Here is a 16,902-nt window from a genome sequence, read left to right as displayed (position 1 = left end):
CTCACTCTCTCTGCTTAGTTAACACATTATTGACTGGGGGATTTTTCCAGAAACTAGCACCTGTAGCCAGCGATTTGCTCTATCAGTGAATATCGAAATACTCCCGTCAATAACATTTGGGTAACAAAAGATGTATTAATACCTCTCTGGTCAATAAGTTGTTAAGAGACCCCCGTGTTTCTCATCTTGATGGTGTGGCAAGACCTGGGATGAGTTCAGTCCCCTGGCAGATTCAGACCCAGCTAGTTTCATGTGTCACCAGCCCAGGCATTCATCTTTCATTTCTGGTCTTTTGCTCCCAAAGTTTAATTGTCATTTTGTACAAAATGGGGGAGAAGCAAATGTGTGGAGGAAATGCATGTTACGGAGTGAGAAAGTCAGGACTCTCCTCACCTGCTTGGTCTGGAGAGAGCTGAGGATGTGAAATGTCTTAGGAGCCCGAGGGAGGATGGGTGCCACCTGCCTTTAGGAAGGAAGAGATGAAAGGCAGCATCCAAGGACAGGCAGGCAGGCGCTATGTCCCATCGTTACCAGTCCAGCGTTGTCTACTTCCCTTCCTGGCTTACAAAGAAGACGAGTTAAGATCATTTCTTTAAAGTAACTGGGGGTCTGCCCTGGTGGTTCAGTGGCTAAGACTCCATGCTGCCAATGCAGGGGGCTCAGGTTCGATCCCTGGTCAGGAAACTAGATTCCTCATGGTGCAACTAAAGATCCCACGTGCTGCGGCTGAGACTCGGCACCGGCAAATAAGTAAACGAAAGTGAATATTAAAAACTGAACTAACTGGTCATGGGTATCTTGTACCATGTCTTAGGGGAAAAGTCTCCACTGGGCTTTTCACAATGTCACTTGGACATGCAGCTTCATCTTTTCATTTGTAACAGCAGAACTGCACTAGGTGGTATGTTGGTACCTTATTTTGTGATCCTGTTTTGTATATGGGAAGTATTTCATAGTTCTAAAAAAGAAATTAAAGAGGATGTAAACTGCAAAGACCACTGGGCCCGTCGGGGTCTAACGCAAGGCCGGTTTTCTGTCTCTAGCACGTTGGAAACCACGTTTGACACCAACGTCACCACGGAGATCAGCGGGCGCAGTATCCTCAGCTTGACGGGCAGGCCCACTCCCCTGGCCTGGAGGCTCGGCCAGTCCAGCCCCCGGCTGCAGGCGGGAGACGCCCCCTCGATGGGCAACGGGTACCCTCCCCGAGCCAACGCCAGCCGCTTCATCAACACCGAGTCAGGCCGCTACGTGTACTCTGCCCCCCTGCGGAGGCAGCTGGCCTCCAGGGGCAGCAGCGTCTGCCACGTGGATGTCTCAGACAAGGCGGGGGACGAGATGGACCTGGAGGCCATCAGCATGGACGCGCCTGGCTACATGAGCGACGGGGACGTGCTGAGCAAGAACATGCGGGCGGACGACATCACCAGCGGGTGAGTACCTGGGCCGCTGCTCTTCTCCGGGAGCAGGGGCACGGCCCCTGCCTTCTCTTCTGGGGGACGTCCTGACGTTCTCTGGAGTGAGGTGTTCATCACTCTGTCGTGTCTGACTCTTTGTGACCCCATGGACTGTAACCCGCCAGGCTCCTCTGTCTGTGGAATTCTCCAGGCAAGAGTACTGGAGTGGGTTGCCATTTCCTTCTCCAGGGGATCTTTCTGATGCAGGGATCGAACCCAGGTCTCCTGCACTGCAGGCAGATTCCTTACCGTCTGAGCCCCCAGGAAAGCCCAATGTTCTCTGGGGGAGAGCAATGTCCTGTGTCGAAGGCCATGTGCTGTGGAGGTGAGCCTTCTGGGCCGAGAGACACAGACCTGGGCTGCAGTCCAGGCCTGGCGGTAACTCGCTGGGCAGTCCCAGCCAGGCTCCACCGGCAGCCAGAGTGACACTTGACAGCGAACCGTACTGTGTCAGCCCTTTACCAAACCTTATGGGTAGAATCCGGACCCCTGAGCCTGGCGTATCTGGCCCTGACCTGCCCCCTAGAGCTGCTTGTTCTCCATTCTCCTGCTGCTGCTGCAGCTGGTTTTTGTGTTCTGGCTCATCAAGTCTTCCCTGCCTCAGGGTCTTTGCACTGTTTCTCTGGGTCTTCCTTGACCCTTCAACTTGAAGTCCTGTATGTGACCTGTCCCAGGCCTATTCTCCATCACTGTGTTTATACTCATTTGGAAGCTTATCAGTGTTAAAAATTATCCTGGGTATGTGTTACTCACTCATTCGTTTCTGATTCTTTGCGACCCATGGGGTGTAGCCCACCAGGCTCCTTCGTTCATGTGATTATTCTGAGGATAGGTTTGTATTTTATTGTCTGTCCACCTGCTCCTGCTTACAGAGGTAAGTGCCGTGATGCAGCAGGACAATCCGGCTTGCCCACCACTGAATCCCCAGTGCCTTGTACATGTAGGAGTGTATAAACTTTGCTGAACTGGTGAACATGCGGCTGCATGGATGAAGAAGCAAGCCCAACCTCTCTGTAACATGTGAAGATAAGGGGAGCGATGCGATGATGTCTGAGCCGGGCCGTGACCCTGTGTGGCCCGAGGCTTGGCTTCCTGCATTTGACCCGCTTACAGATCCCCGTGGAAGCTTAAGAAGCATCCGTTTACCCCACTTGCCTGTGATCCCTTCATCTGTTAACCTGGCTTGCCCAGAAGTCCTTCAAGATCTTTTCCTCCTCTAACATTCTAATAGGTAACATTACAGATAATAAAAATCAGGCATGATGATCATGCCATTCATTTTCCTGAACATAGTGATCAAGAGCCCCATGGGTGAGACAGTATTTTCTTAATAATAGCTCACTCTCCCACTATGTGCCAAGCGTTGTGCTAGGTGCTTTATATATGTTATCTTCTTCCCTCACAGCAATCCTTTGAAGTAGGTAATATCATAAATCCCAATCTTATGGAGGAGTAAACTGAAGCTCAGGAAGGTTAAATCACTTGCCCAAGTTGAGTAGTTAAGAGGCAGGGCTCAGGGCTAGTGCCTGAACGCAGCGCCTTAACCAGTGTCCCCACCCATCATCTCCAGGATTTCATTGCTGCGTTAAAATAGCACAGCTTCTTGAGTTTATTTCAAAATTGATTTCCTTAGCTCTACCTGTCTGTCCAGAGGTGTTCTTTTATTTAAATCTTAGAGATAGAGGTACTTTGGCCTTCTGCCTGTTACTTTTAGAACCATCCCATGGTGAAATCTTGGAAGACGGGAGCCACCAAACCCTCATAGTGTAACAACTTTCTGCTGCCCTCATGGCTGGGAAAGTTAGTGGTCTGGTAAATCAAGTGATTCCATTAACTTAGAGCATCACTTTGTGTCTCTAGTTTTCCATGAACATGAAAACAGTGCGTGTATGCATGCTACGTCACTTCAGTTGTGTCCAACCTCAATGCTATGGACTGTAGCCCTCCAGGCTCCTCTGTCCATGGGATTTTTCAGACAAGAATACTAGAGTGTGTTGCCAGGCCCTCCTCCAGGGGGATCTTCCCAACCCAGGGATTGACCCATGTCTGTTTTGTCTCGTGTGTTGGCAGGTGAGTTCTTTACCACTAACGCCACCTAGGAAGCCAGTGAAAACAGTAACATATGCGTATTACTAAAATTGCATATAATGTAATCTTTTAAATTATTTTAATAATTTATAATTAAATTTTTATTAAAATGATTTATAATTAAATTTAATAATTAAATTTAATAATTAAATTTATTTAATACTTATTTTAAATGTTATTATTTAGAAGACCATTGGTATTCAGCATGGTGTCAAGGTTATCTTTATCACTTCCCACTGTGATATACAACCAAACATTTTCGGATTATTTTGAGATTTTCTTATTTTGTAAGAAACATTTATTCTCTTGCCAGGTCAGTCTTTTAATAAATGAAGGTGTTTATTTTCATGTACTACCAACAGTTTCCACAAGGTGGCGACATTGAAACACCCTAAACTGAACCTTAGTGATGTTACAGTGAGACATTTCTAGTCTCTTTAGCTATTCAAACCAGAGCCCTTACCCCTGCTAAAAAGCACAAATGTTTACATTTCACTTCCTGCTTTGGGAAGCTTACATTTTTAGCAAGTGAGATAGCACTTAGAGCACGTGTAGATAAAAGCGTGGAAAATGTAAGCAAACCACCCAATTATTGAAATTGGAACACTCTGGTCTGTTTCCAACTCCCTCCCCCCCGCCCCCCCAGTTACTTTCAATGTAGAAACTTACCTGCACAGTGAAGACAGGCAGCCCAGATGGCATCTAACACTCCTCCTGGTTGTGACATTCTGGAGCACTGGTTAAGCACAACTCCACTCTCTGGAAGTGCATGTCAGTTTCTGCTTTGAGGTTCAGTCACCGGCTTGCCTTTATATGCAGAGTTCAGGGCACACCATTTAACGTCCTTTGCGCTCAGTTCTTTTTCCTTTTATAAACACGACAAGGTTGTAGATATTGAAGGACTGGTCCTTTAGTCTGTGCTTCAGAATCTGCCCCGTAAGTCATATTGCTGCGGCATTGGAGTAGTGGAAGAAAACAGACAAATATCAGATAAGGTTGAATCCCGCCCCGCCACTACTGTGCTCTGTGACATTTAAGCATGTTATTTAACTTCCCGAAGCCTTGAAGCACTACAATTAATTTGGTTTTTAACCTTCTACAGTTAGATTTCTCTTTGAGGTTTTATCTAATTAATGGCAGACATCTGATGAAGACACGCAGTTTCAGGCAATGTTCAGATGTCTTATCAACCTCAAAGATCCCAGCACTTGGGAACAATGAAATGATTACAGTTTTCATCGAGATGTTTGTTTGACTTGGTGGAAGCAGCCTTGATGCATGCTGCTGCTGCTGCTGCTAAGTCGCTTCAGTCGTGTCCAACCCTGTGCGACCCCATGGACGGCAGCCCACCAGGCTCCCCGTCCCTGGGATTCTCCAGGCAAGAACACTGGGGTGGGTTGCCATTCCCTTCTCCAATGCATGAAAGTGAAAAATTAAAGTGAAGTCGCTCAGTCGTGTCCGACCCTTAGCGACCCCATGGACTGCAGTCTAGCAGGCTGCTCCGAAAATGGGATTTTCCAGGCAAGAGGACTGGAGTGGGTTGCCATTGCCTTCTCCCCTTGATGTATGAGGATTGTTTAAATCAGTGTGGAGCCTCTTTGAGAAAAGTTCTTGTAAAAGTTTACAGCAAGCTTGTTTAGTAAGACTGATGTGGAAGTAAATTCTAGTTTCGGAAAACCCATGGCCTTTATTTTTAAAATGATGCTGGACCTCAGCTTGGTCGAATAGCTGTTTCGTGATGTCTCCAGCTCCTGTTGCTCCTGGATATGAACGCATGTGCGCCTCATGTACCATTAGGTTCTCCTGAAGGTGGGACTGGCGTTACTTGATTTCCATGGAGTTTAGCTTAGGAGCTAATGGCACACGCCTTTGGTCTCTGTGTGTGTACTTATTAAACCCTTCTATCGCACTTAGCATGTGCCAAGCATGTCTGAGTACTTTACAAGAAATCGCCTGACCTCACCACTTCATTTTATTAGACTGATAAATTGGATTTCAGCTGTAGCTAGTGGAAAAGGAGTTAAAGTAGCAGACGTAGATGTCGCTTACTAAGATTTGATCTGTGAAGTCGATCCGTGTGCTCATCTTCCAAAACTTCAGAGCACCATATGGTATAGAGTGACATTAAAAGGGACAGACTTAGAGTCCATATGTTTGGAAAGATTTTTTTTTTTTCTTTTCAAAGGAGGCACTGAGTTGTTGCAATAATGTTCCATATTACGAATATACTTCCCTTCCTAGGCGGGGGGAAGGTGGGGGAGACCATTTAAATTTAGCATCAGAAATTTCTCTGAGAGCCTTTGATGGCTTCCCATTGCCTGTGGGAACAAATGTCAGCTTCTTCACAGGGAGGCTGCTTATGGCCTCTCCCTCAGCCACCCTCCCAGCCTCCGCCCTGGCCATGTCCCTCCTCGGCGCCCTTGATTTGTGCCATCTGTTACCCAGGGTCATTTCCTGCATTCGCAACGCGTTGTGCCATAAGACCTGCCTCTGTCTCCCTGTTACTTCTTTCCCCTGAGGCTTATCTAACATTAAAAAAAAAACCTCTGTGATGCCCTCCTAGATTCCCTCAGTCAGAGTTAGCTCTGTCTCATTTCTGGTGCCCTCAATCCACACCCGAGCTGGTGTGTGAACCTTTTGCTTGGCACAGGAAGTGTTTGAAGGAGACTCTGTTGAGCAAAGAGTGTGGTCTTAAGAGGCAGGCAGATTTGAGATTTAATCTTGCCTCTGCCAAATGACGGCTTCCCTCATAGCTCAACTGGTAAAGAATCTGCCTGCAAGTCAGGAGACCCTGGTTCGATTCCTGGGTCAGAAAGTTGCCCCAGAGAAGGGATAGGCTACCCACTCCAATATTCTTGGCCTTCTCTTGTGGCTCAGCTGGTAAAGAATCCACCTGCAACGTGGGAGACCTGGGTTGAGACGATCCCCTGGAGAAGGGAAAGGCTACCCACTCCAGTATTCTGGCCTAGAAGATTTGGAAGTCCTGTATTCTAGAATCTGGAATACAGAATCCAGTATTCTGGCCTGGAGAATACAGGAGACCTGGGTTAAAACACTGGTTTGGGAATATCCCCTGGAGAAGAGAAGGGCTACCCACTCCAGTAATCTGGTCTGGAGAAGTCCATGGACTGTATAGTCCATGGGGTCACAAAGAGTCGGACATGACTGAGTGGCTTTCACTTCTGCCAAATGAACTCAGAACAAGTTTTCATTTGAGAATTAGACATAGACCTTGAGGATCACCTGGGAGAGTCCGGGATACTCAAGAAACATCACGTACAATGTCCTCCAGCAAACACAGAGCTCCCAGAAGGCAGATGGTACCCATTATTTGTCTCAGATTCTAGCACAAGTAGGAATGTAACAAATATTTTGTGAATGGTCTGTCCTTCATGCCTACCATCACAGGACCCTGGGCTTATATAACTTGCCACCACCAGCTGTGAAAGGCAGTCATTCTATTTACAGAATATTTAAGAGAAAATCAGTTTAGCCTCTGGTATTTCTTTTTGGTGCCATGCATAGCTCCATCTAGTGGTGCATACAGGGTGTGATGCTGTGGATTTGATTGCTTCTAACTCAGAGAATCATTTTATTGGTGTAGGACTCAGAGTTGGTGTTATTCAAGACTGAGAAAGTGGGGATTGTGGTGGTTGGCTCATCTTTGAATGTGGCCTGGCCAGAAGTCTAGTGCAGGAGAGAACACAGGGCTGTGACAAGCAGGTCTTCAGCATCGGCTTTTCGATGATGGCAGTCTTCCCTGTGAGGTGTCAGGAGTTACTCCATCAACAGATGCCGCACATGCTTGCTGGGAGACTTCACCCCTCTGAAGCTGAGGAACCCATCCTCACTGAATTCCATACCTCCATAGAAGTGTCATGGCATGTCTTCCCTCCAGCTGCAAGGACAAAATACCACAGGTTGAGTGACTTCAATAACAGACATCTACTTCTCATAGTTCTGGAGGCTGGAAGTTCATGATCAAGGTACCACATGGTCATGTTCTGGTGAGCACCCCTTGCTGACTTGCTGTGGTCCTCCCAAAGCAGAGAGAAGCAGGTCTGGAGTGTCTTCCTCTTCTTCTGAGGGCATTAATCCCATTTTTGGGGCCCCATCCTCATGACCTCTTCAAACCCATTTAACTTCCAGAGGCCTCACCTCCTAATACCATCACATTGGTGACTAGGGCTTCATCATATCATTTCAGGTGTGGGGGGAAACGCAGACATTTAACCACAGCAGGGTGTTTTATACTTCCATGCATCCTTCTCATGTACAATACCCTGTATTGCCTTTCCCATCATTGCTTGCCAGGTCACCTCCTCCAGGAAGCCTTCCCTGATTCTATCCAAGCAGAGCCAGTGGTTCTTTGTTCTGGGTTCTGATAGTCTTTTACATACCTGTAATAGCACTGACAGCATTGCACCAGAATTATTACAAATATATAATGTGTGTATAAAATTAAACCAGTCATCCATACGGAACATCTTTTCAGATGTTTCGGTACATTGATTATGAGGAACAGACAGAGCCCATGCCTGTTACCAGCTCTTAAGGTCGAAGTCCAGTCTGTCTTAGGGGCTCCCCTGTCTTCACTGGCTAGCACAGTGCCTGTTCCATAGTAAGTGACCAATCGATACTCACTGACTAAAGGCTACAGCAGACCTTCAGTATAACAAGAGCAGTCACAGGCCTCTGAAAGAAGATGTGCCTCAGGTTGAAGCCCCTTGAAGTGACACCCTGGCCACGTGGTCTTCCTTTCCATGGCTCTGTTTATTCCAAACCTGTGCCACCCTCAATCCCAGCGAGCTGGACATCGACCGTGCAAGGGAAAGAAAGTGCCAAGGCCATACGCCGTGGGGGTGGGAGCGAAGGTGCCCTGTACCTCTCTTCCTTCCTTCCGAGACCATCATGGGACAAATGAGGGAAGCATTTCTCATCAAGTTAGCATAGGATACAGCTGGGCTTTTTCTTCTCTTCAAAATGTTTCTCTTGGTCTTTCCAGGCCAGACCTGAAGTCACCTTGACAGGCTGTTGTTCCTGGCAAACTGATAGGAAAAGAAGCCAAAATACTCCTTTTGGCCAAAATGCATGCTGCAGCCAAGATAAACAGTTTTAGGTGAGGCTGTCCTGAAAGGCACCGAGTCACGATAGGGTCTCTCCGGATGTGGCAGGTACCTCTGAGACTTGAAAAAGGTGGGCTCTTGTTTCTCCAAGTTGATCCCTCTGAAGTGATCTTGGTTTTGGGGTTCCTGGAAGGCTTGGGAATTCCAGGTCTCCCGTCGGCTACTGGGCAGGTCTCAGTGATATTCGGGAGGCTGAACTGCCATGGAAAGGTGGAGACTGTTCTCTAGACAGATCTGTAGGGCCTTGGGCAAACCACTTGTCCCTAATGCCCTGCATTCCTTTTACACATCCTCCCACGCCGAAAATCCAGGGAGTTCCCTGGTGGGCCAGTGGTTAGGACTCTTTACTTTCAGTGGGGAGGGCACAGGTTCACTCCCTGGTTAAGGAACTGAGATTTTGCAAGTCATGTGATGTCAAAAAGAAAAAAAAAAAAAAGCAATGGTGCTTTTTGGTGTGAAGCCATGGGCCCGGGGTAGCCCAGTGTGTTGGTGGAACTGGGCCCGGTCCCCAGTCTTTCAGCCTGTCTATTCCTCCCTGCTTCCCTTGTGTTTCCTCACTTCCCTTGGTGATTTGTACAAGTCTTAGTAGTGTATGAATTCACAGAAACCAGAAATACTTGGCCCCTTCTGATTCTTTCCTTGGTGTTAAACATCATAGGCAAACCCCGTGACCCCTGTTTCCCTGGGCAGAGTGAGCGAGCACAGGGGGTCATGCAGCGGGCAAGATTCATTTCCCAAAGTGTCGCTGAGCAAATGCCAGCTTTCCTCACCTGGCTGTGATGTCATCTGACACGGTGGTGCTGCGGATTGATAGCTCTGGCTACCAAGATGAGTTGTCTGTCCCCAGTGGCTGGGGCAGCATCGCTTTTGAGCACGTCTTCTTCCCCACACTGCAGACTTGCTTGATTTACTGAGTGTGGGCAATCACTCAGCCCTTGTAGGCAGCTGAGCAGGCAGTTTAATCAGAGGAGAAAGAACAATTGAGCTCAGGACATGGTGAAAGTAGAGAAATTCTCCAGCTTCCCAAGCCTGCTTGCGCCACTGTTGGTGTCAGTGACGATAGATTTAGCAGGCAGAGAACAGAATGCAAAAAAGATTTCCCGGAGAACAGCCCTGCGGAGAAATGAAGTGTGGTCCAACTTTGACATGGGCAGCTCAGACCGTTACTCAAGAGCAAATGTTGGCTTAGTAATTTATGGAGAAGGAGGGGGGGAAAGGGGGTGAGAGGGGTGCCTTGTCTTCTCAGGAAACTGGACCCTGACTGCTTGGGAAATTCCTAGCTTGCTTTGAGATATGATCCCTTCCCACTCCCACCCCCAACCACAGAATCCTGCAGGGAAGGAAGGGGAGAAGTGAACGAAAGTGGGTGCTTTGGGGAGAGGAAAAACCTTCTGAAGGGGCCGCCCACCACCCATCCCACATCCTCCCACACACGGGCTCCCCCAGACCTGGAAACCCTTCCTGGGGCCTGCCTTCTGGGGAGGCTCCAGGCAAAAGGCAGTAAAATTCCATTTAAAAAGTCTTTATGGAGTTTGTTGTGTACCGGAGACCATGCCAAAGATAGGAAGGCCAAGGGAAATGAATGAGACGCAGAGCATCCCTGAGGATGCTCATAGAACAGGCAGGTGACAGGTCAGTGTCAGGGTGGGGAGATCCAGAGAAGGGAAGCCGCAGTGCCTTCCAAGAGGACAGTGAGTGCAGACGAAGGTGTGCTGTGAGCTGGGGGCCATGGCACGAGGATTAGCCTGGCTGCTCTGCTCCGGGCTCGGTGCCCCGGAGCACGCTCCCGGGCCCGTCTCGGAGCTCTTGTGTGGCTTCAGTGAGTTCATGCCCGTGAACTTGGCCCAGAGTCTGCCGGCTGCATGGACAGAGCGCTCAGCACTGCCTGTGTTCACACCAGCATCAGCTCAGCCCCTTCAGGACCTGTGAGCTGAGCCTTGAAGGATAAGCAAGCGGCCAGGCAGACTGAGGTCAAGAAAAAAGGCATGAAGACATATGGGTGCGGAGCGTAGTTCTGTAAGAATGGTGCCTTGTTTGCGGATGGGTTGGCTGGAGATTCAGCACGGGTGGGAGTGGGCTCAGGCCAGGAGCTCTCAGAGTCCAGGGAGGGGTGATGCAGCTCTGGGAAGGCCGAGGTCCCGGGAATGGGTACATGGGGTCAGAGAGACTCTCTCCTAAAACTCCGCCTGACCTAGGGACATGGAGGCGCCAGCAAGTCAAGGCCAGCTCCCAGGCTGTGGCCTGCGCTGCACCGTCTGAAATAGCTGATGTCTGTCCATCCTTTGCCAGTTGCCCTCTTGGCACCGCTCACTGCCCTTAGACTGTCTCAGGCCTCCAGGCCACCCCCGGAACAGGGCCGGCTGAATGTTTCAACAGAGTATGTGGCAGCCTGTGGAATGTAGTTCCCTGGGCTTTAGGAAAACCCCACTCCCACAGCCTTCCAATTCCTGCCCTGGGGAAGGAGGAGGGGAGGCTGACCTGTGCTCAATAGTTAAATCTAACCCAAGACAGATGGTGGTAAATGTTCACATTGGGAGGCAAGATGTGGGGGGTCTGACAATAGGGCAGGCCCCGAAGGGACCTCTTCTGTTTCACTTTCTTCTCTGGGGAGCGGGTTTCCCTCATCTACAGATGAGAATATTAACACCTGGAGTTGCAGTGACCGATTGAATGAGGTGACATGTGCAGTGCTGCTAGACCCTTCCACATCCTTCTCATAATAGTGATGGTGTTGCCCAAATTAAATGGGATAGGATGCACGTATAATACCCAGTTCAGAGCCTGATGCGGGGTAACAGTACACACTATATCCCATTCCCTTCTATCCTTCTGTTGGAACAGACTTCCTGCCCTTCACAGGGCTCTTCATCGGTGAGCATCATCATCGCAGCCACTTTGGCCTTATTCACATCAGCCCCATGTATCCAAGCAAGAGAAAGTCTCCATTAATCTGGGTGGCAAGGAGATTGCATTTTAATTATTTCAAGTCAACAAATTTTTAACAAGGGTCTCCTCCATCCCAGGCTTTGCTCTGGGGTGTCTGACTGACAGGATCAGTTCTCAGGCTAACCATTTGGTACTCCTTCTTTGGTGATCTCACTTTTGACCAATATAGGTCCTTGTCAGGATAAAGTGGGGACTATGAGCTCACAGTTACCAAAGGATGCTTACACATGCAGGAAAAACATATGCCAGCTCTGCAGCTCTCGACGGATGATGGAGTAGGGGCTAATGTATATCACACATCTTCTGTGTGCCCAGTGTTATATATAACCCTTGAACTTTATAGGATGTTTTCATAATAAGGAAAATGAAGAGCCAAGAGGCTTATCGTTAACTTCCTTGATTCTAAGCCCATGAACGAGATTTGCAAACGATGGCTGCCCTTCTCTTCTTTCCCTTTGAGTGCCGGCATTTCACTGTGACCTGGGTTCCCCTGTTTGTTCTGGTGGAGTATTTTCTGCTTTCTTCAGCACTGCCCTCTCGGGTAGAGTCTGCAGGCTCCCCTTTCTCTACTCAGTATTTTGCAAAGGTTCCTTTTTTAAAAAAAAAAACTGTTCACTCGTTTGCTTATTTTTGGCCGTGCTGGGTCGTCGCTGCTGTGTGCGGACTTTCTCCAGGTGCGGCGAGCAGGGCCTCCTCTCCAGTTGTGATGCACGGGCTTCTCATTGTGGGGGCTTTCCTTGTTGGGGAGCATAGGCTCTACAGTGAGCCGGCTTCAGTAGTTGCAGCACGTGGGCTCGGGAGTTGCGGCTTATGGGCTCCAGAGGGCGGGCTCGGGAGTTGTGGCGCATGGGCTGAGTTGCCCTGTGTATGTGGAATCTTTCCAGACTAGGGATCGAACCCGTGTCCCCTGCATTGGCAGGCAGATTCTTGAACAATGGACCACCAGGGAGATCTGCAAGTGTACCTTGAGTGGAGAGATCTATGTCACAGGTAGACCTGAAGGTCCTTTGTTTTTCCTGTTAGGTCTTTGCATGGCTCTCATCTAGAAAACCCAGTCTTATTTATCTTTGTCTTCAGCTTATAGAGCACTGAAAGCACCCTTTCCAGCTATTTTTCAAGGGCCAGCAGCTACAGAGTGGCTCTACGAGATTTATGATGGCAAGGTTGGAGGACACCAAGTTCGAGTTGAGGTAAAGATGAAAAGAACCATTTGGATGAGGTTGGGAGTATTTTGGCCCTAAAATAGACCATATGTGCCTGAACTGAGATCAAGATAAGAAATTAAAGTTTTGTTGGGAACGCATGATCCTCTCACCATGCTGCTCTGGAGACATGGTTGAATGTAAGAAACTTTAGATTCGTGGTCAGAAAATCTGACTTTCATATTCCGTGCTTGCCAGCTGTATGAACTTGGCAAATTGGCTTCCTTTTCTAAGCCTGTTTCCCACTTATTCAGTGATAGCCTGCTTCTTCAGTGTACAAAAAGACAGAAAGGAGATAGTGTTTCGAAAGTGTTTGGCACATGTGGAATGGTTGTTCCTTTTGGGGTTTTGGAATCATTGCCTCTATTTGCTTTCCTGCTCTTTTATCCTACTTAGAACATTAATTAAGATGAGGTAATACCATTTCTTATTCTTGAGCACAATAACCAGATATCTGCTAAGTGGGTGAGAGTCTGTCTGTGTATTAGGGTTCGTCAGAGGAAAAAATGGTGTTGTATCTCAAGCCCAAAGACAGCCTAGAGGTGGAATTTCCTCTTCCCTGGGAACATCTGTCTTTTATTCTCTCTTGACTTTCAACGGATTAGATGAAGCCCACCCATATTTTGGAGCATAATCTGCTCTGTTCAAAATTTACTAGTTTAAATGTTGATCCCCTCTAAAAAGCAGCTTCACAGCAGTATCTAGGCTAATATTTCCCCAGGTGTCTACGTATCACAGCCTAACCAAGTTGACCCATAAAATAACCATTACAGTCTGCCAGCGGGCTGTGTGGTGTGATCAGTAGGAATGAGTCATCTGGGTCAGGAGGCAGCTTACCTGTGGTCTAGAGACAAAGAGAAACACAGCTTGTAGAAACATCTGTGAGGGCTCGAGGCTAATACATCCTACCTGGGATATGACCACAAATCACGAGTCTGTGCATGTCTTGGAAAATCATCCCGCCCCCTCCAGAATTCCCAGGTCCTGATAAGAAATCTCCCCGAGAAGTAGAGGTTTTGATCTTTCCTCTTAATCCTGACATGGGCACCTCTGGAGGGCTGATGTTTTTTTGAGACTCCAGAGTAAAATAAGATTCAGCATCTAAGGAGAGGCCCACGTCTGTCTCCAGGATCTTCCAGCTATAAATCAAGCCCATATTCACCTTGTGATCTTGTAACAAACTGGAGACGGGGGTCTGTGTTTCTCTCTGCTGCATCATTGGAGTCTGTGTCCCAGTTCCCAGAACTTTGTACTTGGTCATTGACCAGGCATCTGCTTTGAAATGAGAAATCTCACATACTTGAACAATGAAGTTTAAAGGGTAAAGTCAGTTCAAGTTGTTAGAAACGTGGGACAGAATAAATGTGGTGTTGGCTCTGCTGAGATGCGAAAAGGCCACATAGAAGTCAACTAACAGTGCCTGCTAGCGTGTGTCTCTTTGCCTGTCCTGCAGCAGTAGTCCTGGAATTCACAACAGCTAAGCTGCTTTGGGGTCTCGCTCATGGGCTGGCCACCCAGTGGAGCTCGTTACCCGCGTTATCTCACTTGTCCTTTCCATCAGTTTTTTGAGATTGATGATTGAGGACGCCAAGCTCAGAGAAGTTAAGTTACTTGACTAGGTCACACAGCTGGTAATGTTATTCAGTCCACACTCGTACCACTCTGCACAGCAGCCGGATAAATTGAGGGATGAGTTGTTGGGTAAAGGAATGGCAGCTTTCTTTAGAAAGCCAGCAGATGGAGAAGACAGTGGACTAGTGTCCCAAAGAACCCTCTTATCCAAATCAGAATTCAGGCTTTGTTTACACAGAAAGAGAGGGCCTGTGATTGGTTGTTGCAGACTTCTTAAGGTCCGAATCCCTAGCTGTTGCAGCAGCCCACTGTCAGTCAGATACTATGTTCCTTTAATCCTCAAGAAGACACATGTTATTCTACAGCTGTTTTTCTCTATATGAATGGAAAAGTGACCTTTAAAGGTCAGAGCCTTGAGAACTATCCTGTCTACTTCAGGCTATAGACAACATTCTCCACTTGTAGCAAAAGTAATAGAACAGGAAGCAAAAGAAACAGATCCAATATGAAGTCAGATGTGTTCTTCCCAGGTACGTAAGTGATGGGATCAAGTGTTTAACCAGGCTGAATTCGGAGCCTATGCTCCAGAACTCTATAGTATGGCTTCCTGCTATAGCTCTAATTATATGGAAGGCAAGACCAAAAAGGAGTGGGCATCTGTGAACATTGCAAACCCTTGGTTTCCCCTGTGCCATATTAGGGAGCATTAAAACCATATAAACAGATGGAGGGTGATATGTTCCAAGGGTAAGGCTTGGGGGATTGAGTTGCATACAGACTTTCACTTGGCCAATGCTTGTGGGAGGACCAAAGAGACTGGCTGAGGTGGGGGCAAAACGGATACTTTTGTTTGCCTCAAAAGCATTATTTTGCATTTCATTTCAATTAAATGGCTCAGGTTTTGCTATAGCATTAGAAACACTTGTATCAACATTCTCCAGGTGCTGGCCGGCAGACAGTGAGTGGGGGCAAAACTGATGTGTGTGTTTTGGAAACAAAAACCAATGAGGTGGTCAGAGTCAGGAAGGTTCAGAGTTTGAGCCCCTCATGCGTGGTGATTTCTTGAAGCACCTCACTGCAATGTGGCTTCAGGCCATGAAGTCTCATCAAAGTGGGCATTTTAGTCTGCAGCAATTTCCAGCCTTTGTCCATGTGATACGTGAACTTCTCTGAGGAAATTGTAGTCGTGTACCTCCCACCCACTGCAAACCCAAACAAAACACACAATTACAAGCCCAGCGCCACCCGGAGACCCCAGAATCGTGCACAGCGCGTTAGAGCTTTATTAATCGAGTGACTTTTGCCTTACGCTGTGGGAGTTGTTAATTAAAACCACTCAACCGTTGAGTTGGAAGAGAGGGAGGGAGACAGAGAGATTGAAGACGGCTAACAGCCGGGCTTCCCTCCCGCCTTGGCAGGCTGGCGGAGCTATTTTAGAGGTGGACACAGGCTTTATGGTTGAATAAACCCTTTTCCAGAGGTGTGTGTGAGGTTTCCTGGGAACGGCTTTCATTTAATTCCCTGCAGCCAGGCCTCCTGCGCACAAAGCTTCTGACCAAGTATGCAGAACCGCTAACAATAAGGACCATGGTGATAAAAATAGCAGCTACCCCGTATTACTGTTTAGAGAGCATTTCTAAATGCCTGGCATGGTGCGCAGTGCCTTATACACCTTGTCTCTTGTGAGCCTCACTGTCGTCTATGTGGTCGTCTGCTCCTCCCAGCGGGGATGCAGGACTCACAGGGCATCAGTATCTTGCCCAAGGTCACAGAGTTGGTGAGTTAGGGAGCCGGGACTCCAACGCAGACACCTGACTGCAAAGCAGAAGGGCACCCACCGTGTCTCAGGGTGTTTACCGAGAACCCTGTAATCTGTGTAAACATATTAAAAATCTAACCTCTCTTCTCCCCCTAAACCTTCTCCTCCTGTGTTTCTATATCCATTTCTCTTCCACAGCCAGAAAATCAGAAAGAATCTCAGACTTCAGCTCCATTGTTCCTGGAAGGCTGGTCACCAGAGTCAATGGATTCTCTCTCTTCACTGTCTCTTACCATGGTTTCTTCCCGTCTTTCTGCTCATGTTTCTCCCCCAGATGATTGCATTTGCCCCTTTCTTGCTTGCTTCACCTCTGGTCCCAGTGCTCATCCAACAAGTCCATCCTACTGTTTGGTGAGAAAACTCTAGTGTATTAATCTGACTACATGATCACCTGCTTATCTTTTCTCAGTGGCTCTACCTTGCCTGGCAGGTAAACTCTTGAGTTTCTGTGGCTGTAAAATAAATGACTCCAAAATCTGGCAGCTTGAAAGCAGTGTTTGATGATGCTCACAGCTCTCTGTCTCAGGATTGGGACAAGGTTGCAGCCGAGATGGCCTGTCTGTGCTCCCCACATTTGGAGTCTCATTGGGGAGGCCTCCAGGGCTGGAGCTGGCTTAATAGTGGGGGTCCATGCCTTTCCAAAGCTTGTTCACTCACACGTCTGACACTTAGGCTGGGACGACTTAAAGGTG

At 48.0% G+C, this 16,902-nt stretch overlaps 1 protein-coding gene across 9 annotated transcripts in view; it reads left to right on the top strand.

Annotated features, from left to right (window-relative positions):
- The window catches only part of NAV2 (neuron navigator 2), a 783,526-nt gene that overhangs the window by 620,690 nt on the left and 145,934 nt on the right, over nt 1-16,902 (top strand). For all 9 annotated transcript variants that reach the window (XR_011484330.1, XM_070457299.1, XM_070457298.1 and 6 more), the window contains one exon: nt 1,044-1,433. Coding sequence is in view for 8 of the 9 variants with exons in the window: in XM_070457299.1 (XP_070313400.1) it covers nt 1,044-1,433 (390 nt within the window). In the remaining variant the exon portion in view is untranslated. The remainder of the gene's footprint in view (nt 1-1,043; nt 1,434-16,902) is intronic.

Source organism: Odocoileus virginianus, chromosome 28, assembly GCF_023699985.2.
Source record: "Odocoileus virginianus isolate 20LAN1187 ecotype Illinois chromosome 28, Ovbor_1.2, whole genome shotgun sequence".
Taxonomy (NCBI): domain Eukaryota; kingdom Metazoa; phylum Chordata; class Mammalia; order Artiodactyla; family Cervidae; genus Odocoileus; species Odocoileus virginianus.
Note: the sequence above shows the minus strand (reverse complement) of the source record. Positions and strands in the feature narration are given on the sequence as shown.